General features: G+C 40.3%; 2 protein-coding genes across 2 annotated transcripts in view; both read left to right on the forward strand.

The window, feature by feature from the left end:
* The window catches only part of LOC140525836 (uncharacterized), a 139,517-nt gene that overhangs the window by 25,670 nt on the left and 88,728 nt on the right, over positions 1-25,119 (forward strand). The window lies entirely within an intron of this gene.
* On the forward strand, positions 3,565-24,831 carry LOC140525835 (uncharacterized). The gene is made up of 8 exons (XM_072641539.1): positions 3,565-3,856; positions 6,562-7,032; positions 11,487-11,576; positions 13,246-13,470; positions 13,802-13,824; positions 19,359-19,474; positions 19,817-19,863; positions 20,484-24,831. The coding sequence occupies exons 2-8, from the start codon at positions 6,592-6,594 to the stop codon at positions 21,681-21,683; spliced, it is 2,142 nt and encodes a 713-aa protein (XP_072497640.1). The 5' UTR covers positions 3,565-3,856; positions 6,562-6,591; the 3' UTR covers positions 21,684-24,831.

Here is a 25,119-nt window from a genome sequence, read left to right on the forward strand (position 1 = left end):
TCCAGAAGGCAAAGGATATAAGGTCAGGAATAACTTACTCAACAAACCAAGTATAGTGGTACAGAAGAAAAATGAATGAGACAGGATTTCCAAGCATTCCTGAGGAAAAGACCCAGGAGGAGTAGAACTTTGAAGCTCATGAAGGAGTTCAGAGAAATATAAAAAGATAAACACAGATGAACAAAGATAAAACACAAAGATGAACTGCTCATATTTTATATACAGAAATAACAGATGCATCCCAGTAAACCCTACCATCACAGACAGAAGGCCTGGGAGCAGCTCTGTTTTATCTTGATGATCTTAAGAGAATAAGGGAAAGAAAGCACAAGAGGAATGCACTGGAAGGGGTGGAGAGGAATGGAAAGGAAAGTTAGAGGAAATCATCTGTCTAACCAGGATAGTAAGTATGCATCTAAATGAACAAAGAGGATGGAGGGAGGGGGGAGTGATTAACCCTTTAACCACCTTCTCATTTAAACTGGTGAAAGGAGGGAAAAACAGACACCCTCACACACATACAACACATACACCCATAGTTGGGTACAAAAATACATCTCACTCAATAGGGAAAGTAGAGAAGGGAAAAGGAAGAATCAGTGGAAGGACAGATGAAAGGAAGGATCAGTCCTACCTAAGCAAAACTATCTCTAACTTCCGATATACAATAACACATATAGCTCTTTTGAAGGTGGCAAAGAACAGGAATCTGAGGGGATGCTTATAAACTGGGGAGTGGCCGAGTAAGTAGTGATCTATGGATGTGATAGAATACTGCTGTGGCACAAAAAAAATGAAGGAGACAGTTTCAGAGAAAACTGAGAAGAGTTATATGAACTAATGCAGAGTAAAGAGAGCAGGAGAATAATTTAACAAAAGGTAAAATTTGAAATAATGAGGAATTCTGATCAGTATACTCAATAACCACAATTCCTGGGGGCTAATGATGAAACATGCTACCCACCTCTTGATAGAGAAGTGAGGGACTCAAGAACACAGAATCAGATTTTTTTTTTGGACATGGCCAGTAGGGAAATACGTCCTATTTCACCATACATGTTTGTTACCAGTGCTGTGCTTTTGTTTTGTTCTCAATTGGGGAAGGGGGAAAGAGGAAAAAAAGGTGCGTTTTTGCTGATTTTTTTTAAAGAGAAATGGAAGTGGGACACAATGTCCAGCCATATAACAAAGAAGTGACAGCTCTCGATGCAGGTATTTTTCTCTTTACACATTCTGGGATAATACAGACAGACAACCCAGAACGATGTGGAAGAAAAAAATTATTGAGCTTGAAACTGGAGATTGAAGTCCTTAATTCTTACTACCTATGTGACCCTGAGCAAAACATGTATCCTCTCTGCTAAGCTACAGATTTATCATCTGTAAAATGAGGGTAATAATGATAAATAATAGATCTCAGAGTTTTACTTGAGAAAAGTACTTTGTAAACCTTAAGAGAGATGTTACCTGGACCTGTATGTAGTTTTTTTTTCCAGGAGAGTTGGTGGTTAAACATTTACCAATACACTCCTAGCTGGGAACCTCCAGTGAAGCAAAAGATGAGGACCAGTGGAGGGCAAGGTCTGTCTCATTTTCCTCCCCTCTTTTGCGCACCCCATCCCCTGTTTCTCTTACCTCCCTAACAGTCCTATTGCCCATAGGAGTCGCCTCAGGGAATGGAAGAGGTCTGGTCTAAAAGAGGGGAAGGGGCTCCACACTTTACCTCGTTGACTGGTCCAGGCTTGGTCCAGTTGCTCCAAAAAGAACCACAATCGCAGTTCCCCCTTCAGTCTCTAGGCGGAACAGCCTGACTGTGAATGAATAAGAGAAAACCAGAAACCCAGCCCCGACAGGAAGCAGTTTGGAGGAGCTAGGGGAGCCCACGGAGAAGATCCCCCTCCGCACTGTCCCTCCTCTGCCTGCAGGCCTGTCACACACACACACACGCACACACACGCAACACACCACACACACACACGAACACACACACCTCCTCTACTCCCTCCTTCCCTCTCTCCCTCCTTCCATCCCTTGAAGACATGTCTTGGGTATTGCTGAGAAGCCAGGAGACTTCCTCTCCCCCAGGGGGGAGACCGAGGCTTAGGGTAGGTGGAGGGGCAATGGAGGGGCCCAGGGACAGGTACCTGTAACCTGAGAGGAGGAGAGGGGCGGAGAAGGGGAAAGGCTGAGCCCTGAGGGATGGCAGATTCTGCTGCCCTCTTCCTTCCTCCTCCTCTGCTGCTGCTGTGCCTGCATCCCTCCCATCTCCAGCTTCCTCTAGCATCCTCAAGACCCTCCTTGCTACCAGATGAGCTCAAGCCCAGGGGCTGATCATGTGGTTCTCCTTCCTAAAACCATGTGCTTTGAGGAAACAGAAACAGGAGAGAAAAATATAAGGGGAAATTTAAAGAGAGAAGGTAAGGTGGAAAGAACTCCTTCTAGGTTGTCAAGAGACCTGATTTCTAGTCCAGGCTTTGCCACATCTATGATCATTGGACTTCACTTTCCTCTTTGTAAAATGAGGGCTTTGGAGTAGACTTGATAAAACAAGTATTCTTTAAGTTCTTGCTTTGTGCCAGGTATTCTGTTCTCCACTAGGAATCCAAAGATTTTCAAAAGTGACACAATCTCCACCTTAAAGGAACTTGGAGTCAATTTAAAGTGGGAGTGGGAGAGTTACAATGTGCACATACCTAAGTATATTAACAGGTAGACTGTAATGGAGGCAATGGAAGAATCAAGACAGTTTTCTAGGAAAATTGGAGCTGGGAGAGAACCCTGAGGGAGCGAGGCTGTACAGAAAGGGGAAATAGGGAGTGGACTAGTAGCCTTCACCATCTCCAATGGGTGAAGGTGGGGGTGAGTTGGAGAAAGAATGTGGTGTGTCCAAGGCAGGATCCTTCTGGCATTGCTGTGACAATTGGGAAGGAGGAAGAGACTCGAGTAAGTGTCCTGGGTTGGGGGAGTAGAAGGGGCCAAGGTCAACTCAGAATTAGAGCTGTCAATTAATAGGTATGTATTAAGTACTTAGTATGTGCTAGGCACTGTGTAGCTGCTAACATTACATAGATGCCAGTACAGCATTTGGGCTGCACAGCTACTCTGTTCTTGCTACAGGTCTAGCCCGCCTTCTTTTCCAAGAGGAATTTCTCTGATACTGTTTTGCACCACATCTTGTGCACAGTTCTTCGTCAGTAGTATTGCTGTGATCCATTCATGTCCTCCAAATATCTCTCCTTTGCCCTTTGTATGATAGCTGGTCTGGATATTTCAGAGGTTATGCTGACTGGGAACTGCTTGAGAGGAGGGCCTTTCACCTTTCTTTCTGAGCCCAGCGTTTAGTACAGTGCCCGGCACATAGTAGGAGCCTCAGAATTGTTGACTCACACAGTTCTGAACAGGTCACTTCCCTACTCAAAGCTCTTCAGTGGCTCCTTTTTGCGTCGAGAAGAAAATACAAACTCCTCCTAGTGTTTAAAACTCTCCATAAGGAAGCTCCAACCTAACGTTCCAGACGTATTCCCTTACTCTTATTCTGCTACCCGTCCACGACAGTTTATCGGAAGTCTGGGGTAGGGAGGATCTGTTTTAGTTGATTGGAAGGGAAAGCGATAGGATCTGCGGATTGGCCGATGACTGAAGAGGCGTCATCAGTCTCTAGTCAGACCAAGTCGTCTGAGGCTGCTGAGGAAAAGGAAAAGGGAAACTCCTAAAGTTTTCCAGAGTCCCGTTAGGTTGGGCAGCTTTTCCTTCCTGAGCCTGCAGTCTCCCCCCGCTTCTCCAGCCACCGGCGGACTCTGTGGGCTGACATCTCCCTGTCCCCCTCCTGCCCTCTCCATCTTCTGGGTGCCAAAAGGTGAGATGTCCTCAAGCTGGAGTCTGGTATTGCTGGGGTGGGGGCTTTCCTGAAAGAAGGCCGGTTTTGGAGTCAGGGAACCTGAGCTTGGCCTCTACACTGGCTACTTTGTTACCAGCAAAAACCCTTTCCTTCTCTGGGACTCCTCAGATCAAAAGTCTCTTCTGTGGCCACTACTTCTCTGTAGGTACCTTACCTTCCCCGTTAGGATGTAAGCTCTTTGGGGGCAGGGATCGTCTTTCTTTTTTATATTTGTGCTAAGCCAGTGTTTCATAAATGCTTTTTTATTCGCTATTAATTTTCTCAATTTTCCTGAGTTGGATTGGATTGGACCTCCAGATCTAAAACCTGAACTCTAAAGGACATTAACATAGTCGAGGTCTTGGGTGGGGCAGCCTGGCGGCAGTCCTCCATTTATTAGGTACAAAGAAAGGGAAAAAAGAGTCCTCCCACTCAGGGAGCCCACCACGCACAAACAACCAAGACCCCAAAAATTGAAGTAGTCTCAGTTGAAAGGTATTAAGACTTTTAAGAGACTGAAAGAATTTTTTGCAGAATGTTTAACTTTATTTCAGACTTGAAAGAAACTAGGGAAGCCAAAAGGCAGAGAGGGGAGGGAGAGAGGGCTTCAGGCTTGAGGGACAGCCAATGAAAACGCTGTTACTTTGAAGAAAAAAATGGTTACCAGACTTATGTAGTAGGTGTCACCACGGCTTGTTTGGCCTTAGGAAAGTGTACAAGAAAAAGGCTGCTCAGAGACCTTGCATCAACCTGATTTGGGTTGGGGATTTGTTTTGGTTTTATGGTGGGGTTCTGCTTTTTGGTCATCATGGCACACAGGGTGGGGAGATTCTGCACTGGAGTTTATTACCTCAGTGTGCTAGCACAAGGGTCTGGAATTTACAAAGTCCTAGACTTTGCTGACAGATAAGTTGTGTCTATTACTGATTTTTAAAGTTGTATAACTAGTCATTTTAGAAATTGTATAACTAGTAATACTCAAAGTGATTAAATGTATTCCCTGGATTCTCTTGTGGAGAGGTTCTTAACCTGGAATCCACACCCAACACACACACACAAACACACACATAGACCCATCTGTCAGTAGATTTCAGGTTATCTGTGAATTTTGATAGAAGAAGAGAAATGTCTTTTTATTTTTACTAACCTGTAACTGAAATTTAGCATTTCATTTCCTTCCATTCAGCATTGTTCTGAGGAGTCCTTGGGCTTCACAAGACTACCAAATGGGTCTGATGAGGTTGAGGAGTGCTAGGGACCCCAAAATTCCTACATATGGGGTCCTGCTCTAATGAATTCCACTCAAGCCTTCTTAAAGCCAAAGAAAACAAAGTTTATTTAAGATTCACCTTCCTGGGTTGACTCCTAAGGAGCCTAAGCACTTGTAACACTTGTATTCACAAGCAGGCCACATACAATACCAGCTAGACAGAGTCTGAGCTGGACTGAATCTGAGTGCCTTCAGGGAGGCAAGATGGACCTTAAATACAGAAAAGACTGTAGGAAGGATCTGGGGGTGGTCTGGTAGTCTAGAGTGATTGGAGGAGGGGTTTAGGGAGGATCTTGAGGAGAAGTCCAAGGAGAGGGTGACTGGTCAAGTGTTGGAAACAGCTGGAGGCAATCAGGAGATATCAGACAATGGAGGGCCTGGGCCAGAAGCAGGTGTACCCTGGTAGTCTGGGGTCCCAGAGATGGTCTCCCTAGATCAAACCCAGGGAGGATTCTGATGGGAGTGGCTGGTAGTAGGATCAAAGGGGGAATACCAAAAGAATGCTAAAAAGAAGATTGGGAGTATCTGGCCTGGGAGAAATGGAAGGGGAATCCAAGGAGCCCCACCTAAAGACCAAATTTTCTGGGGGCCCTTCAGACTAATGGGACAAAAGCCTTCCCCAACCAAAGGGAAAAGGTCTTGGCTTGGGCCTGTATCTCATCAGGGCCATGAGACACAAAAAAAGTTAGGAACCACCACTCCAGGGAAGCCTGAAGGTTCTCCTCAGCCTTGTCTGGTCTGGTTGCCTTTCTTAGAAATCAGGAACATCTGCCAAGATTTTGGAAGAATTTAAGACAGCCTGAAAGAATTGGTAAGTCTGAGGTGAGAACCCACATAGACCTCATTCCAGAATTTCAAAAATAATCAGATTTTCCCCTGTGAACCACTAAAAAGGATATTTTAATATTAACTAATCACTCATATCAACCCTCCTTAATTTCTTTTCTATCCACAATATGTGACCTACTTATATAAACATTTTCAGCCTTCCTCACATCCAATGACACTCCTCTTCCTCCACTTTAAAGAGAATCCTGTCCTCACACCTTCTAAGTCTTCAGTCCTGTTAAGACCTGTCCACCATTCAAACTCCTCTCCAAAAATCTCTTCAAAACACATTCCCCTGAACCCCTTTAGAGGAAAGGAACAAGAAGTCTAGTATAATAGAAAGTAAGAGAACCTGAATACAAATCCCAGTTCTGTTACTTGCTACTACCTGTGTAACCCAGAAGAGTTGGAATAGATGACCATAATGTCCCTTCAAGCCCTAAATCCACTGTATGATCCTAGTCTAAATACCTAGAAATTTGATTTCATACTCAATCTTCATCCAAATTAACCTAACCATACTTTCAATCCCCATTCATTTTAAGAGTTTATCTCTTTTCCCCATTTACCTCATTGCCCTGTCTAGGAAGCAGAATATTGATGAAGTAAAGGGATCATGGCTGTCAGACATCTACCAGAAACCCTCCTGGAAGAACTGAAATGTAGTATTTGTGTGGAGTACTTGAAGGATCCAGTCAGCATTCCCTGTGGCCACAGTTTCTGCAAAGTCTGTATCACTAAGCTATGTGACTGTCACAAAACCCATGTCCAGGACTCTGTGTCCTGTCCAATTTGCAAGAAGCCTTTTCAAAAGGAAAACATCAGTCCCAATTGGGTGTTGGCACAATTAGTGCCCAACCTCCTCAACTTAGAACATTCTGATAAGCAATCAGAAGATTCTAAACAACCAGCAGATTTTCAACTTTGCAAGTCGCATGGGGAAAAGACCTTTTTCTACTGTGAAACAGATGAGAAGTTCTTGTGCTTTGTGTGCAAGGAGCTCCGAGAGCACAGCACTCATGTACAGCCAGTAGAGGATGCTGCCCAACCCTACAAAGTAAGAAATTTGACTTGGTCTTTCCTCCCCCTTGATAGATTGATCTAGGAAGATCCTGGTGAATGTAGTACTCACCACACCTGCAATCAGTAATTGGGCAGCAGGTATTTGTTAAGCATTTACAATGTGCCACACACTGTGCTGACATCCAGAACTGTGGTTTGGTGATCCTCTGCCCACCACGATTGTCACTCTCCAAATCCCTTGGTGGGTCAAAATTCTACTAACCCACCCACAGAGATAGATATCACAGACAGTGCAGGGCTGTCTGATTTGAAGATAGACTACCTGGCTTAATATCCTGGCTCTTTCACTTCTAATGTGATCTTGTATTAGTTATTTGACCCATATGACCTTCATATTCCTATAAATGAACAATGGACCTTATAGAGTTCCTTCTAGTTATAAATCTATGATTCTATTACTACTACTGTTTAGTTGATCACCAGAAAGGGCAGAAGTGTATGACAATGCTAGAAAGAATACTTTTTGGGGAGTTTGTTGCCAAAAGGGGGAGTAAGAGTTCAGGATGATGAACAAAATAGGGGTACAGGTAGAGTTTGCTTAAGACTTGTAGAGAACAGACCCCTGAAGAACTTCATTTTGAAGATTTATTCAATAAACAGCCATCTGCATTGACAAAAAGTAGAAATGAACTAAAATTAGGGCTGAAGCAATTTTAAAGAAAAGCAAAAGATTTCCCAGCATTCACAATCATCAAGCCCAGAGTCAGAAACAGGTTTTATTTATCCCTGGACAGATTTTAGAAAGTCTCTAATATTTTCCTTTTGTATCTAGAAAAATGGAATTCTTGGCTAAGGCTGTTTTACTTTCTCTCTGGGAGTGATGGGATCTGAAAACTGTGTGGTGTTTTGAAGGAAAACCATTTTCTTGATGATAATCAAGTAGCCACAATAAAAATGCTGAGCTAGGGAGGACTTTGTCAGGAAAGACTTCATGGAGTAAGTGAGTTGAACATGGCCCCAAAGGAAACACAGAATTTTACTGAGAGGGCATAAAGAGAAGGAATATTCCAGGAAGGGTGAAAGATCATAAGGAAAAGCATATGATAATCTAAATAGTAGCTATGAATCCAGACCCTTAAGGCTGTCCTAATCTGACTGCTAACTTTTTCATTTTTCTTCTTCCTGTATTTAACCATAGTGATCTGCTCCTAGATCCTGCTATTGAGTTTCAGTCCCTTTCTCCCTGGAGAGGATTATAAGCATATTGATCAATTTTTACTCAGATTCATAAAATGTCATTACTTTAAAGCTCCTTCATCACTAGTCTAGTCTAGTCCCCTCAATTTATTTTTAAATTTTTTTAGTCTTTATTCTGAACTTGCATGAACATTTCTATATACAAAGAACAGAAAATGATGAACCCCTCTTATGTTCAACTTATTTTTTTAAGTTGTATGTAATAAATTCAACAGGTTAGTTCCCAAGTCATCCTGCTTGTCTGTGTCTCCCTCTGAACTTCTTTTTTTTTTTTTAATTTATTTATTTTTACTTTTAACATTCGTTTTCACAGAATTTTTGGGCTCCAAATTTTCTCCCCCCTTGTCCCCTCCCCCCACCCCAAAACACCAAGCTTTCTAATTGCCCCCCTCTCCACTCCGCTCTCTTCTCCATCATTCCTCTCTGCCCTTGTCTCCATCCTCTCCTCTGTCCTGTTGGGCCAAATAACTTTCTATACCCCTTTACCTGTATTTTTTATTTCCTAGCGGCAAGAACAGTACTTGACAGTTATTCCTATAACCTTGAGTTCAAACTTCTTTTCCTCCCTCCCTTTGGAAGGCAAGCAATTCAATATAGGCCAAATCTGTGTAGTTTTGCAAATGACTTCCATAATAGTCGTATTATAGAAGACTAACTATATTTCCCTCCATCCTATCCTGCCTCCAATTACTTCTATTCTCTCTTTTGATCCTGTCCCTCCCTGTGAGTGTCGACCTCAAATTGTACCCTCCTCCCCATGCCCTCCCTTCCATCATCCCCCCCACCCTGTTTATCCCCTTGTCCCCCACCTTCCTGTATTGTAAGATAGGTTTTCATACTAAAATGAGTGTGCATTATATTCCTTCCTTTAGTGGAATGTGATGAGAGTAAACTTCATGTTTTTCTCTCACCTCCCCTCTTTTTCCCCAAACTAAAAAAATCTTTTGCTTGCCTCTTTTATGAGAGATAATTTGCCCCATTCCATTTCTCCCTTTCTCCTCCCATATATTTCTCTCTCACTGCTTGATTTCATTTTTTTTAAGATATGATCCCATCCTATTCAATTCACTCTGCGCACTCTGTCTCTATGAGTGTGTGCGTGTGCATGTGTGTGTGTGTAATCCCACCAAGAACCCAGATACTGAATAGTTTCAAGAGTTACTAATATTGTCTTTCCTTGTAGGGATGTAAACAGTTCAACTTTTATAAGTCCCTTATGACTTCTCTTTGCTGTTTACCTTTTCATGCTTCTCTTCATTCTTGGGTTTGAAAGTCAAATTTTCTTTATAGCTCTGGTCTTTTCATCAAGAATGCTTGAAAGTCCTCTATTTCATTGAAAGACCAATTTTTCCCCTGAAGTATTATACTCAGTTTTGCTGGGTAGGTGATTCTTGGTATTAGTCCTAATGCCTTTGACTTCTGGAATATCCTATTCCATGCCCTTCGATCCCTTAATGTAGAAGCTGCTAGATCTTGTGTTATCCTGATTGTATTTCCACAGTACTTGAATTGTTTCTTTCTAGCTGCTTGCAATATTTTCTCCTTGACCTGGGAATTCTGGAATTTGGCCACTATACTCCTATTGGTTTCTCTTTTTGGATCTTTTTCAGGTGGTGTTCGGTGGATTCTTTCAATATTTATTTTGCCTTCTGGTTCTAGAATATCAGGGCAGTTTTCCTTGATAATTTCATGAAAGATGATGTCTAGGCTCTTTTTTTGATCATGGCTTTCAGGTAGGCCCATAATTTTTAAATTGTCTCTCCTGGATCTATTTTCCAGGTCAGTTGTTTTTCCAATGAGATATTTCACATTATCTTCCATTTTTTCATTCTTTTGGTTTTGTTTTGTGATTTCTTGGTTTCTCATAAAGTCATTAGCTTCCATCTGTTCCATTCTAGTTTTGAAATAACTATTTTCTTCAGTGAGCTTTTGAATCTCCTTTTCCATTTGGCTAATTCTGCTTTTGAAAGCATTCTTCTCTTCATTGGCTTCTTGAACCTGCTTTGCCACTTGAGTTAGCCTATTTTTCAGGGTGTTATTTTCTTCAGCATTTTTTTGGGTCTCCTTTACCAGGGTGCTGATTTGTTGTTCATACTTTGCTTGCAAGTCTTTTATTGCTCTTCCCAGTTTTTCCTCCACCTCTCTAACATGATTTTGATAATTTTTTGGGCTCTTTATGACCTTTTCCCAGAACTGATCCCATTGAGTGGGCTGGGATGTAGAAGCACTGACTTCCGTGTCTTCCCCTGATGGTGAGCACCGCTCTTCCTCATCAGAAGGGAGGGGAGGAGAAACCTGCTCACCAAGAAAGTAACCCTCTATAGTCTTGTTTTTTTCCCTTTTCTGGGCATTTTCCCAGCCAGTGACTTGAGCTCTGAATATTCTCCTCACACCCACCTCACCTCCAGATCCTCCCAGCCAGCGCTTGGGGTCTGAGACTCAAATGCTGCTTCCCAGCCTCAGGGCTTTGGGCTGGGGCAGGGCTGCTATTCAGTGTGAGATTATGTTCAGGTGCTCAGGTGGGGGCAGGGCCACCTCATGGGCTCAGTTCCCTCAGGGGGTTTATGCAGAGACCTTCAACAATGGATCCAGGCTCCTGCCTGCTTGGGGAGCCCCAGTCTGCCCCCGCCTCCGCTGTTGCCTCCCAAGGGGGCCTGAGTATGGGGGCACCCCACTCCCTTTTCGACCCACCAAAGAGACCTTCTCACCGACCCCCGTCACCTGTGGGTGGAGGGACCCGTGCGGCCGCTGGAGATCCTGTCCCTGAAGTCTGCTCAGATCTGTTCCTCTTGGTGCCGGGGCCAGTGCAGGGATGGGATGGGCTCTGCGTCCGTAGCTCGACGGACCTTATGCGAGAGGTTTGCAGGTCTCTCTGGAACAGAAATCTTATGCGCTCCACTGTTATGTGGCTTCTCCTCCTCCCGAATTTATTGGCAGCTCTTTACTACAAATATTTAATGGGCTGTGGGTTCGGAGCTAGCATATTTGTGTGTTTCTACTCCACCATCTTGGCGCCGCCCCCCTGAACTTCTTTCAATTTCTGTCTGTGCATTTCTTTAAATGCTTCCTTGATGCTTTTTTATTTTTCTTTTTAAAGCATCACTATCACTAACCCCCATATATGATTTATATGCTATCAAAAGTACTTTTTAGCTTTAGATACTCTGACTTTCTAATGAAGAGATGTTGAAATCGTATTTGTCAGTAGGAAAGTAATTCTTCTTTTTACAGGATCAAATTCAGAGACAACTCGAAAGTTTGAAGAAATTCAAAGAACAAATTATGCATTTGAAAGAAAACAACACATTCCAGGGACTGCTGGTAGGAAATCATTTCTTCCCTTCCCCCAATTCCCACCAAAAAAAAGTGGGGCTCTATTTCAGGGCCCCAGTGTCTCTGGATTATTTGCTTGCAGGCCTGGACAAAAGAATATCGTCCTCCAGGGATGGAGCAAGTGCTTCTTCCCATGTTCTTAAGAGAATGAAGGAGGGATAAAGAAAGGGTGTCTTTATGCAGATTTTTACTTGTATGTCTTCATGCAAATTAATCTCCCTTCTCCTTAATTTTTATCTTTGTTAAAGGGGGATAAGATCCTATTTCACACCTCTACCTGTCTTAAAGGATTGTTGTAAATTTCATTGAGTTACTAGATGTCAAAATTCTCTGAAGAATGCTATGCACATGTAAAGTCATTATTGATAAGAAAAATCTAGTCCATCAGAGATAGGTCTAAGGCAATGGAGGTCTTGGGTGAGATGGGAGGACTAAAGAATAATGGGAAACCTAAGAGAGAGAGATATGGAAATGTTTTTAATGACTTCTCATCTTCCCACTGCTGTCCTCCTACTTGTTGCACTTCTCTCATCCATACTCTATCCAGTGTTAACCTGACTGTTTGGCCTAGAGGCCGATGAGCTACCCGAGTCTTCCTACCTTTTCACTGGTCTTTGGTGGCCAAACAGGATAAATGTATTGAGAGAAGAGACTTTCCAGAGTCAAACAAGGGTTAGGCTTTATTCAGGGTCTTAGTTACGTATCCATATGCAGGGTGAGTTCTTCCTCAGGAGAAAGGAATCTTCCTCCTCCCAAGGGGAAAGGATCATACAGCAAGAGGATGGGAGCGAAAGAGGTAGGGACCCTCTTCCCTCCAAGGGCCCCGCAGCAAGAAGAGACCCTGGAGGGAACCCCACAGCAAGAAGAGGGCCTTCAGGCTTTCCTGTCCCTACTTAAGCTCTCCAGCTCCATACATTGCACGTGAATACCGTGCATGCTTTAACCCCCTAGCTAATTAACAACAGGTGTGCTCAGACCACAGACCAATATCACGGGTGGGATGCTCTCCCCAGCAAGTTTCCCACTGAGAAGACATGGAAATGCACAAGATAGCCCATGTTTCACACCTCAATCCCCAGCTGTTCCCTGGGGGGCCTAGTGAGAACTCTGAGGTTTAGAAGTCCTCACTTTTACCTGCCCCAGACTGTTCATGTGAAAACTGAGCTTACACCCCCAACACCTGACCATTGGTTACCATCAATTTCACGTGATAGAAAAGTAAAGAGAAGACCTGAGACGGTATGGATCAGGAGGCACCATTTCAGTTATATGCCATAGATCTCTGTCCATCTATGCCATAGATTGACAAATCTTGCAACTGGAAGTCCAGGCAAGAAGTGGGAGGACTGATATTCTGACAATCATCATGCTATCTTTTTTCCTTTTTGGTAAGCGGTAGTGAGACTCTAGATTAGGACTTTTTAGCCTTTTTTTATGCCATGTACCCCTTTGGCAATGTGGTGAAATGTAATGCTACTTTGCTGCATTGCTTCCATTAATCACTGAAGAAAATTCAGCAAGGAATTGGTGAAAATAAAGATGTAGGGGCTTTTTTCCCATCCAAATTCACATCTCTCTATTGATCATCCATGGTCCCCAGATTAAGAACCCCTACTGTAGACTAAAGAATATTTTCCACTCATTTTTGCACAATCAGATTCAACACAAAAAACAAAGAATTGTGTCTGAGTATCACCAGTTCCGGAATTTCCTTGATCTACAAGAGCAATTCCTCTTGGCCCATGTGGAGGAGCTGGAGAAGGACATCACCTGTAAGAAAGAGCAACATGTCACCGAAATGTCTCAAAAAATATCTCATCTTGAGGAATTAATAAATAAAATGGAGGAGAGAGCTTCTCAGACCCCACGTGAAATCCTTAAGGTGAGAAACAAGAGCATACACCATCTCTGCCCCACATGGTGAATATAACAGTTGGGTTACAGAAGAGAAACTGACATGAAAGACTTGAATTGAAATTGAACCAATGACAAGATACAGCTGGATGAATTTCCAACTATCAGAAGCATGAGGTATTGAAACATAAAGGGAATTAATGATACTGAGAAGAACTAGGATTTGTAGGTGTAGAGTGAGCATCTAGCACAGCTGAGGAAAAAACAAAAATTCATTTTGGTACTCTCTAGGGATATGTTTCATATTCAGTGGGGAATGGCTGCAGAAAAACTGACCTTTCTCCCTGTCTTTTCCACAGATCAGAAAACAATTGGAAAAAAGGTAAGTGTCCTTAGCTGGGTTGTTTCCTCTATATGTATTCTCTCTCTCCTTCATTGTGGATATCCAATAACTTAGGTCAGTTGTTTTTCTTCTCCTGTCAGCCTGAGAGAATACCATCAGTATGAGGATTTATACTTCTATTAAAAAAAAATTTCTCAGACATTTATTCAGTGTCTAACAGGTGTAGAACACTGGGGGAGTTTTTGTAGCAAATAGAAAATCCCAGTCCCAAAGGGTTTATCATTAAATAAGGGGTTAAATGCAAAAGTAATTTTGATCCACAGCATTATATAAGGATGTCACAGACCTATGCAAAGTGCCACTTAGTAATCAGTCTTTGCTTGAAGATGCCCAATGATGGGAGACCCACTATATGCCAGGGTAACCCTTTCTGCTTTACATGCACTCTGAGTGTTCTGTAAGGTTCTCTTTCCCACCAGTTCCTTCACCTGATCTGCATATGACAGGAACTTGAGGCCCTTCACCTTGCCTTCTTCTAGACGCTGTGCAGTGTTCTTTGTAAAGTGTGGTCCCCAGAACTGAATATGATACTGCAGAACTGAATATGATACTCCAGATATGTACTCTGACCAAGACAAAAATACACTTCCTTATTCCTGGGAGCTATTTCTCTTTCATCTTCATTAAAGCCCAAGATTGCTTTAGCTTTTTTGGCTGCTATGTAACATTGTTGAACCCTCATTTCTCCCCCAGATCTATCCAATTCCACTACCATCAGGTCAATATCTTTTCCATCTTTCTTACAAACATAGCATAAGAAACTTTTTCAAATACTTTGCTAAAAGTATCTTTACACTGTATCTGTAGATTGCCTCTGTCTACCAATTTAGTAGGCTGGTGAAAAAGAAAATCAAATTGATTTCTTATAATTAGTGCTTGGTGAAACCATGCTGGTTAATTGTTCACACCTTTTCCTTCTCTACATGTTACAAGCATTACTGGAATGATACATTCTATAATTTGACCAGGAAGTGAAGTCAAATTAATTTGCCTGTAACTGGCAAGTCACTTTCTCTTCCCTGTTTTGAAACTTGGGACATTTGTCCTCTCCAATCCTACAGTATTTCTTCTGTTCTCTTAAGATTTTTCAAATATCACTGTTTCAGCATTCTTATTTGCCAAGGTTTTCAGTACCTCAGGATGCAGTTCTTCTGGGCCAAATGACGTGCTGAGGTTGAGGGGCTTCTGTGACATCCAGTTGCGGATATGTCCTTTAGGCAGTTGAAAATGCCCACCTGAAGTCTGAGGCAGAAGCGGAGATCACAAATTTAGAATCATCTGAAGGGACATGGTAGTTGGAGCTGTGGGAATGAATGACAATACCAAGAGACCATCACATAAGAAAAAAAACACATACATGTGCATGTGCCCACATTTCCTTTGTGACTGATCAGTAGGTAAGATCTCATACTCCTGTTCCATTTTTCCTTTTTGTTTATCCCAGAAAACACAGTGTATCCATTCAACTTTATATTTTCCCCAGTTTTCTAGTCTGGAACACTAAAGACAGGGAGAAATGAAATGATTTCTGTAGATTCCTTCTTTCCATAGCATTCCTCTGAGTTCCTGTTTTATTTTGGGTGGGGGTTTGGGGCAGAGTGGCTTTTGTTTTGGTGAGTCAGTTTACTTTTAGTGGTGAATTAGTGAATAATGAAAACTGTGAAAAAATAAAAGCATGAAGCATTTTTTAAATACACAAAAGAAAACAAAAAATGCAGGACATCCAAACAGCAATTTTCTTACTACTTGGTTAAATGTCATATAATTTATGTATTTTTAAATCTATGCAATAGAAGTTCATATTTTCTTATATACTTTTTCTTTCTCTGTTACTACATTTATTCATTACTACACTTGAGATTCTAGATCTTTCATTTTTCCAAATAAGTTTTCTTACTGTTTGGACTAGTTCTACAAAGCAATCCCTTGACAGACTGATTAATATAGCATAAAATTGTATATCAGCTCCTCTTGGAAAATACTATGCATTAACCTGCCAATCGGTACTGTAACTTGCTTTTCAAGTATATAATAAATTCAAGTTGTGATTTTCTAAGTTGACCTGCTTGTCCGTTTCCAGCTAATATTCCTTTTCTTCACTTCTGTGCATTTTGAAAATTTCAAACTTGAGCATTTCCTTGTACAAAATGGAACAGAATAAAAAGACCATGCATGAAACTGCACGTTTCTGTTACATATCTTAGTTTTTGCTTTTACATTTGTGATAAGCTTTTAAAAATATATGATAATTTCAGCATGTCATTTTCAGAATCGTCCTGATCGTCTCTTTGCTCCTGGCCTTTTTTCTGTTTTCTTCTGTGCATTTTGAAAAATTATTTTAACACTCTTACTCTTGTTCTTTCTTTTTTGTGGTTTATAGCAGCCCTGTTCCTAGCCTACCTCCTAACTCCATTAAAATAGAAAAAAACAAAAATAAAACTCCTTTAACAATTATATATGTAACAATTATGCCCACATTGGCAGTGTCCAAAAAAGTGTAGTTTATTCTGTACCTTGAGTCCATCATCTCCTTGTGAGGTGATGGGTACCAATGCATCATCATTGGTTAATCATTCCCTTTATTAGAGTTCCCAAGTGTTTCCCAGTTGTTTCCCTTTACATTACTGCTGTTAGTGTATAGTTCTCCTGATTCTACTCATTTTCCTCTGAGTCAGTTCAAACAAATCTTCTAGGTTTCTTCTGAAACCACCCTTACATCATTTCTTGTAACACAATAGCATTCTGTAACAATCATGTACTATAATTCACCCCTTAGTTTGCAGTTCTTTGCCACTACAAAAAGAATTGCTCTAAATATAGTTTTTCAAAACCCCTCTGTTAATTTTCATTTTCCATTTCAATAAAGATAAGACAAAACTTCAGAAATACTTTAACTTATACTTTCTAATTAGTAGTGATTTGGAACATTTTTTCATAAGGTTGTTGACAGCTTAGATTTCTTCCTTTGAGAATTGCCTGATTCATATGCTCTAGCCATTTATTTATTGGAGTATGGTCCTTGTTCTTATATACTTGTAAGCTGCTTATATCTCTTGTCTATGAGATCTTTCCCCCCCCCAAAAAAATTCTTGCTACAAAGATTTTTCCCCAGATACCTGTTTCTCTTCCACTTTTAACTATATTAATTTTATTTGTTCAAAATTTTGAATGCTATCAAAATCATTCATTTTATTTCTCTGGCCTTCTGTCTTCCTTATTTAGTCAACAGTTCTTGCCCTATCCATAAAGGCATTTCATTTCTTGCTCTAATTTGTTTTATGATGTGACCTTTCACATTCCAAGTCATCTACTTGGAACTTACATTGGTATATGATGTGAGAAGTGGCTCAGAACCTGACTTACATCAAACTAGTTTCCAGCTCTCAACCATTTTTGTCATTTTATGAGTCCTTACTCCAGTAGTTATGGTCGTTTGAATTGCTCAGACACTGTGCTACTGTATTCATTTGCTTCTATACATTTGTACCTAATCTGTTTCACTGATGATCAATTTTTTTTTTTTTAACCCATGCCAGATGGCCTTGGAGGATTACTGCTCTGTGGTATAATTTGAGATCAGGTCTTGGTGTTCAGCCACCTTCCTTTCTACTTTGTTTTTCATTATTTCGCATGAGAACCTCAACTTTTTGTTCTCCCGGATGAATTTTGGTGTTTTCCCCCTATTTCTATAAACTAATCCTTTTGTAGTTTGGTATAAACTGAAGAAAGTACAAAGTAGTTAATAAATAAATAACTTAGTATCATCATTTTTATTATAATGGCCTGATTAACCAGGAGCAATTAATATCTCCATTTACCCATATCTACCTTTATTTTTTTAATACTTTGTAGTTGTATCTATATGGTTCCTATGTATGAATTTATAAGTAGGATACTAAATATCTTATAAATTCTGTAGTTAATTTGTGGGGAATTTCTCTTTCATCTTCTCCTATAGGATTTTGTTCTTAAAATAGAGAAAGACTGATGGTTTGAGTGAGTTTATTTTATATCCTGCCATTTTGGTAGTTATTGTTTAAATTTATTTTGAATAGACTCCTGGTGTTCTGTAAACATGTTATACCATATGTAAAAAGCAATTGGCTTCTTTCTTTACCTTTGCATATGCCTTTAATTTTCTTCTCTTATCTCACATATCTAACAGGATATGTAACAACACTAGTGATAATGGACATCCTGTTTTATTCCTGATCTTAAGAATGTATTCTAACTTATCCCTGTTACATATAATGTGGACTTTAGTTTTTAGATAGATGCTATTTATTAAATTTTTAGAAGACCAATTTATTCCTATTTTGAATTTTGAATAGGTGTTATATTTGTCAAATGCCTTTTCTGTATATATTGATAAAATTTTAGTTATTTTTGTTACTATTTATTAACATGGTCAATATTACTTATACTTTTTCTAACGTGAACCAACTGTGCACTCCTGGTATAAATTAAAACAGTCATAGTATATACTTTTTTTGATAGGTTGCTACAGCCTCTTTGTTATATTGTATTCAAAATTTTTTTCTTGATATGCATAAAAGATATTTCCTTATTATTTTCTTCCTCTTTGGTCTCTCCATCAGTTAGGTATCAAGACAATATCTCTATCACATTTGGTAGAATTCTATATTTTCTTCTTTTTGTAAATCGTTGATATAATATTGAAATTAATCATTCTTTGAATGTTTGATAGATTCACTCACGAATCTATCTGGTTCCAGCTTATTTCTTGTTGTTCATGTTTTTCCCCCTTTGGAAGCTCATTTGTGACTTGAACTTTCCTTTGCTGAGACTGGGTTGTTTAAATTTTCTGTTTCTTGTTTTTTTTATTTTCATATAGACACTTTATACTTTTATAAAAATTCACCTATTTTGTTTAATTTGTCAGATTTGTTGGCCTATTATCCAGCTGCCAGGTGGTGCAGTGGATAGAGTGCTGGGCCTCAAGTCAGGAAGACACGAGTCCTCCTGAGTTCAAATCTGGCCTCAGACACTTACTAGCTGTGTGACCCTGGGCAAGTCACTTCACCCTCTTTGTCTCAGTTTCTCATCCATAAAATGAACGCGAGAAGGAAATACCAAACCACTCCAGCACCTTTGCTAAGAAAATGGGGTCAGAAAGAGTTGGATACAACTGAACAACAGTAGTTTCCTTTCATTCTGTTCCACTTGGTGTGTATTTTCTTTTTTTCATTTGTAGATAGATAGAGATAATGGTTTGATCCTGAGGTGGTGGTAGGGAGCAGGTCGAATGTGGACCAGTGCTATGATCTTTACTTTAAATTATATATAGTTTTTATTCTATATTGTTTATTCTATTTTATTCTATTTATTTTTTTTTCAACTTTTGATTGTTGTTCTTTTAATCCATTTTGTGCTTTTCTAACTGTTTTTCAGTTGTAAGCAAGGAGAACTGGATGGGGCTAAAACTTTTCCTTTGTATTTTTCCTGAAATCCCTTCTGTTGTTCTGTTGTTCTGTTGACCTATTTCCCCTCAGGATACAGACAGAACAGGTCTTGATCCCTTTCACCACATCCCAGGACCTAGAAGAAAGAGTGAGTTCATTCACTGGAAATATAGATGCCTTGGAGGAATCCATGAGAAGTTTCAAAGGTAAGGAGAAAGGCCCATAGCATCATAGGGACATTAGTGTTCATCCGCTTTAGTAACTGCATTTGACAAATGAGGAAGCCTAGTCCTGAAGCCTGAAGTCTGGAAAAGTTCTTGCTTCCCAAGTTCAGTAGGGTGGGGTTGCAAATGAAATTCCATTCATGGACTACTTTCTGTAGCTTCTGAGACCCCAAGAGAGGAAAATGACTTGCAGCAGATCAGACTGCCTCCTCTTTTCTCAGAGAGCCCTCCTATGTGCAGAAAAAGCCTTTTTTCCCCCTTGTCAACAAAATGGACAAGTGATGGAAACCTGTAAGATCAGTCTCTTCTTTCTGTCGCCTCTAGCTCCATGGCTACAATTTGACCTTGAGAAGAAGACATCTAAGAAAGAGGTTTGGCATACATTTTTGCAATTTTTTAATGTATTTGTAAGTGTTCTAATGAGCCAGTGTGTCTGTCTTTGCAAAGGGAGAGTCCTTGATTAGGAACCTAGTCCTCAAGTGCAAATGACTGGTGAGGTTTACACCAGTTACTATTTCCCCATTCTCTTCTATTACCCCATTCTCTTCTCCTTACATCTTGGTTCTCTCCTTCGTCTGAATGGAAAGTGCAACATTATTGAAAAACTATTTGCCACTTTCCCCCCTAAAGAAAAATACGGTCAACTCTTACCTTTCTATTTTTTCCAAAATATAATTTCAAAAATCATCTCTCATTCTTCTCTGTCTAATAACCTTAGCAATATTAAGAACCCTTGGTTTAAAGGGAGGCAGCATTTGAAAATGTGTGTATCTTACCACTACCAAGTCAAACAAGTTAATTTTGTATTATCCTTACACCACTTCTCTTCCAACACCCAATTGAAGTTTAAGTGCATATATAAGAGTAATGAGTTTTTTAGAAATTGGGGAAGATTTGACTTTTCTTTCTCATTAAATCTACCTCTCCTATCCCTCTTCTTTCCCTGATATGCCTAACTCAATCTCCATCCATTGTGTCTCCTTTCTCCTAGATATGCCACACAGTGGAGCAGATGTTATACCAACTTGTCACTGAAATAATCACCCAATCCAAGCTGAAAGATGATCAAGGAGTCAGTTTTAAAGCAGACATGTCTGAAATACTAGAGATGGTGGTCCTGGGAAAATTAGAACTATCTTCCAAATTGAGAATGAAAATCAAAATCCAAGCTATGCCATTGAGAATAGCTGTGATTGGAAATCATTCCGAGAGTACTTTATTAATTGATGATCTGTCTACGTTGCCTCCTCCAGGAGGTTTCCAAAGTCTTCCTCTCAACAGGTGTGTCCTCAAGATCCCTGAGGAAGCCAAGTTCCAAGTGCTACCAGATATTGAGACATACGGGAAACCAGTAACAACTTACCTGAAGGAGACAGATTGTGACCCTTTTGATGTTGTCATCATCATTGTCTCTGTTCACATTGGATCTGTTCATAGCAGCCTAGCAGTAGAGCTCCACAACATGGGGAAGCAGGTCTACTTCATCTCAAGGAGTATGCAGGCCACGTCAGAATGGCCATCACATGTGTATTTTCGTGTCACAACATTCAATGTGAGCAGAGACAATAATTGGGAAAATACAGAGCTATCTGTATGGAACCTGGAAAGGATAGGTATAACTAATCCTCAAGTATTTCTGCTCTCTGTCATGAAAGATGGATTTGATCTTTCAACTTTCTCTAATGCCCTGAAGGCATTTGAAGATGATAGGAGGAAGAAGGCTCAGATTTTGAGGAATCACCTGGCTCAGATCTGTAAAAAAGCCATTGAGAGGAAGAAGATTGCCTTACAGGGTATAATTGGAGTGGAATCTTTGATGGTGGCCCTACAACTCTCTGCTAGCTCTGAAGTTTTAGCCCAGCTCAGGACCTCTCTGATTCATTATCAGAGGTTATTTGGGGTGGATGAGCTTTCCCTCACCAATCTGGCTCAGATGCTTGATTGGAACATAGAAGAATTACAGGGCATCACCAGATCCTGGAATTTACATGCACTTATAAAAGACAATCACAAGTCAGCTATTCTTACAGGAAGGAAGGTTGGGGAAGCAAAGCTTCTTCACCAACACTCTTATCAAAAATTGTATAATCAGGCTCAGGAAATACATAAGTACTTTCTTGAAACAGTGGCCAATGATGCAAGCACAGTTTTTCAGAAAATATTCCTGAAGCTGTCTCAAGAAGCCTCATAAGAGAATACCTTATAGGTCTCCAGATTTCTGACCAATCCCCTGCAATTTTACTTCCATCCACAATCCTTTTTCTGTCCAACTTCCAAGTACTGCAACCAAGGGGTTTCTTGAACTTCCATGTCATTGTGATAGAAGGTTGAAATTATTAGTAATCTTTGTACACAAGGCAGACTAACCACTTGGGTTCAAGGGCTGCTAACTCTTCTATTCCAAAGTCGGTCTTCCAATCCCACAATAAACTTTCATGAGAGTGCAGGACCTCTAACTCATACCATTACCTCTCATATCTCTTATATATATATATATATCTCTTATAACAAGCTACCACTCAGTGACCAATTAGTGTCAGAGATAAGTTTGAGCCAGTTCACCTGTCTCTCATGCCAGGATTTTTTCCCTCTGGTCCATAACGTTAGCTTTAATCCACAAATATTGATTGATGAATTCTTATTATGCTAATTGACGGAGGAGATACAGAGAAGCACAACTTGCTGCCTTCTATGACATTTAATAAAGGAAAATATGAGACCTTATATTTCAAGGAAACAGACACTAAAGGAAACTTAGAGACTAACCTTATTTAAGCCAAGTCCCATTTAAAAATCTCCATTATAATATCCCTGATAAAAATATCAAGTCGGGGGGGAGGGGACAGAGCCAAGATGACACAGCAGAAATATTCACATACACTAGTTCTTCCCCCATAGCCCATAACATACCTGTGAAGAGAGACTCTCAACAATTTTTAGAGCAGCATAAGCCATAGAACAACAGAATGGAGCTTTCCAGCTTAGGGCTGCCTGAAAGGCTGACAGAAAACATCTGTCGCACGGGGATGCAGAGCCCATGCCAGCCCAGCCTTGGCCCTGCTGCACCAGGAGGAGCAGGACCAAGCAGGCTTCAGGGACAGAATCTCCAGTAGCCGCATAGATCCCTCAACCTACAGGTGCCAAAGGTCAGTGAGAGGGTTTTTTCAGCTGGCCTAGAAGGGACAAGGGTCTGCCCATACCTCCTGCCTCAGGCAGGCAGCAGCAGTTCCCACAGCAGCCCTCATCCATTGTTGGACTGTAAAACTCCTGGAGGATTTGAGCAGCTGACCCTTATCTCACACTGAATGGTGGCCTTACCCCAGAAGCTTATCTGAATCTCAACCCCCAGTGCTGGCTTGGTGGAACTGGAGGCCAGCTGGCTGTGGAGAGAAAACCACTACTCAGATTCTGGGCACAAAATTTTCTGGTTGCTCCCAAACCAGTGTACACACTTGATTGTGCCACCTTGGAGGAACTGAGAACCTACACATCCCCAGAGTATACCCTACTCTTGACAAAGGACTTGTCAAAAGTCAAGTAACTGCTTGGGAAAATGTCCAAAAAAGGGAAAAAAACAAGACTGTAGTAGGTTACTTTCTTGGTGAACAAGATATCTTCTCCCATACTTTCCAATTAGGAAGAACAATGCTTACCATCAGGGAAAGACATAAAAGTCAAGGCTTCTGTATCCCAAACATCCAAAATAAATATTGAGTCATCTGAGGCCATGGAAAAGCTCAAAAAGGATTTTGAAAATCAAGTAAGAGATGTGGAGGAAAATTGCAAAAAGAAATGAGAGAGATGTAAGAAAATCATGAAAAGCAAGTAAACAACTTGCTAAAGGAGACCCCAAAAAATGCTGAAGAAAATAACACCTTTAAAAATAGGCTAACTCAATTGGCAAAAGAGGTTCAAAAAGCCAATGAGGAGAAGGATTCTTTAAAAAGGAGAATTAGCCAAATGGAAAAGGAGGTTCAAAAGCTCACTGAAGAAAATAGTCCTTTAAAAATTGGAATGGAACAGATGGAGGCTAATGACTTTATGAGAAACCAAGACATCACAAAACAAAACCAAAAGAATGAAAAAATGGAAGATAATGTGAAATATTTCATTGGAAAAACAAGTCACCTGGAAAATAGATCCAGGAGAGACATTTTAAAAATTATGGGACTACACAAAAGCCATTACAAAAAAAAGAGCCTAGACATCATCTTTCATGAAATTATCAAGGAAAACTACATTGATATTCTAGAACCAGGGGCCAAAATAAATATTGAAAGAATCCACCAATCACCTCCTGAAAGAGATCCAAACACAGAAACTCCTAGGAACGTTGTAGCCAAATTCCAGAGTTACCAGGTCAAGGGAAAAATATTGCAAGCAGCTAGAAAGAAACAACTTGAGTATTGTGGAAATACAATCAGGATAACACAAGATCTAGCAGCTTCTACGTTAAGAGATCCAAGGACATGGAATATGGTATTCCAGAAGTCAAAGGAAATAGGAGTAAAACCAAGAATCACCTACCCAGCAAAACTGAGTATAATACTTCAGAGGAAGAAATGGGCTTTCAATGAAATAGAGGACTTTCAAGCATTCCTGACGAAAAACCAGAGCTCAGTAGAAAATACTCAAAAGGTATGACACTACAGAAACATTTATATAACTAGAAAATAAAATGGGTGCCCATCATTTGGTGACGGAACAAATTAGGGCAAATGCATATAACAGAATATTGCACTATAAGAAATGATAAATATGATAGACTCAGAGAAATCTGGAAAGGTTTTTTTAAACTGATATAGAGTGAAATGAGTAGGACCAGGACAGTTTACACAGTGATAACAGTAGTCATTTTAAGAAAATAATTTTAAAAGACTTTGATCAATACAATTACCAATTATTATTCCATAAGACTGATGATGAAGCATGTTTCCCAGCTTGGCAGAAAGGTGATGGATAGTGATACAGAATGGGATATCAGTTTTTCAGATCTAGCTAATCATTTTTTTTGCTTATCTATATTTCTTTGTTACACTGGAGGACTCCTACAGGAAGAGGGGATTGGAGTTGGAAGAGGAGATAAGGGATAGTAATAGTAATGTAGAAAAATAAAAACACAATAGAGAGATATCTTAAACAACAAGGAAGAAAGCAGTACGAAGTTCAAAAGAAGACATAGATAAACTGGGAAATTTTATTATCATGTTAAATTTAATGTACACTTTAACACTGAAAGTTTAGAACTGCATATACAATAATCTTTTCTGTTTTTTGTATATTGAAACGTGCATTTCTTAGTGTTTAACTTCATAATAAAAAAACTTTCAAACGAAAAACAAGATATCACAAACAGAGAGAACTTTGCTAGATGACTTTCAGATACAGTTACCAAGTCTTGTCAAGTCTCCTTCCAGTTACAGCTCTGCTACCTATCCCCTTCTCTCCATTCCCAAAGCCAATAGAATAGCTCAGGTCCTTATCACCTTTTGCCTGGGCTATCAAAACAGTCATCTCATTGGTCTCCCTGCTTCCAGTCCCTCCCCATCCAATTCATTCTCCACACAGTTGCCAAAATCATATTCCTCCCTACACTCAACATCTTCCCTGGCTATCCTCCCATTGCT

This window comes from Notamacropus eugenii, chromosome 2 (assembly GCF_028372415.1).
Source record: "Notamacropus eugenii isolate mMacEug1 chromosome 2, mMacEug1.pri_v2, whole genome shotgun sequence".
NCBI lineage: Eukaryota > Metazoa > Chordata > Mammalia > Diprotodontia > Macropodidae > Notamacropus > Notamacropus eugenii.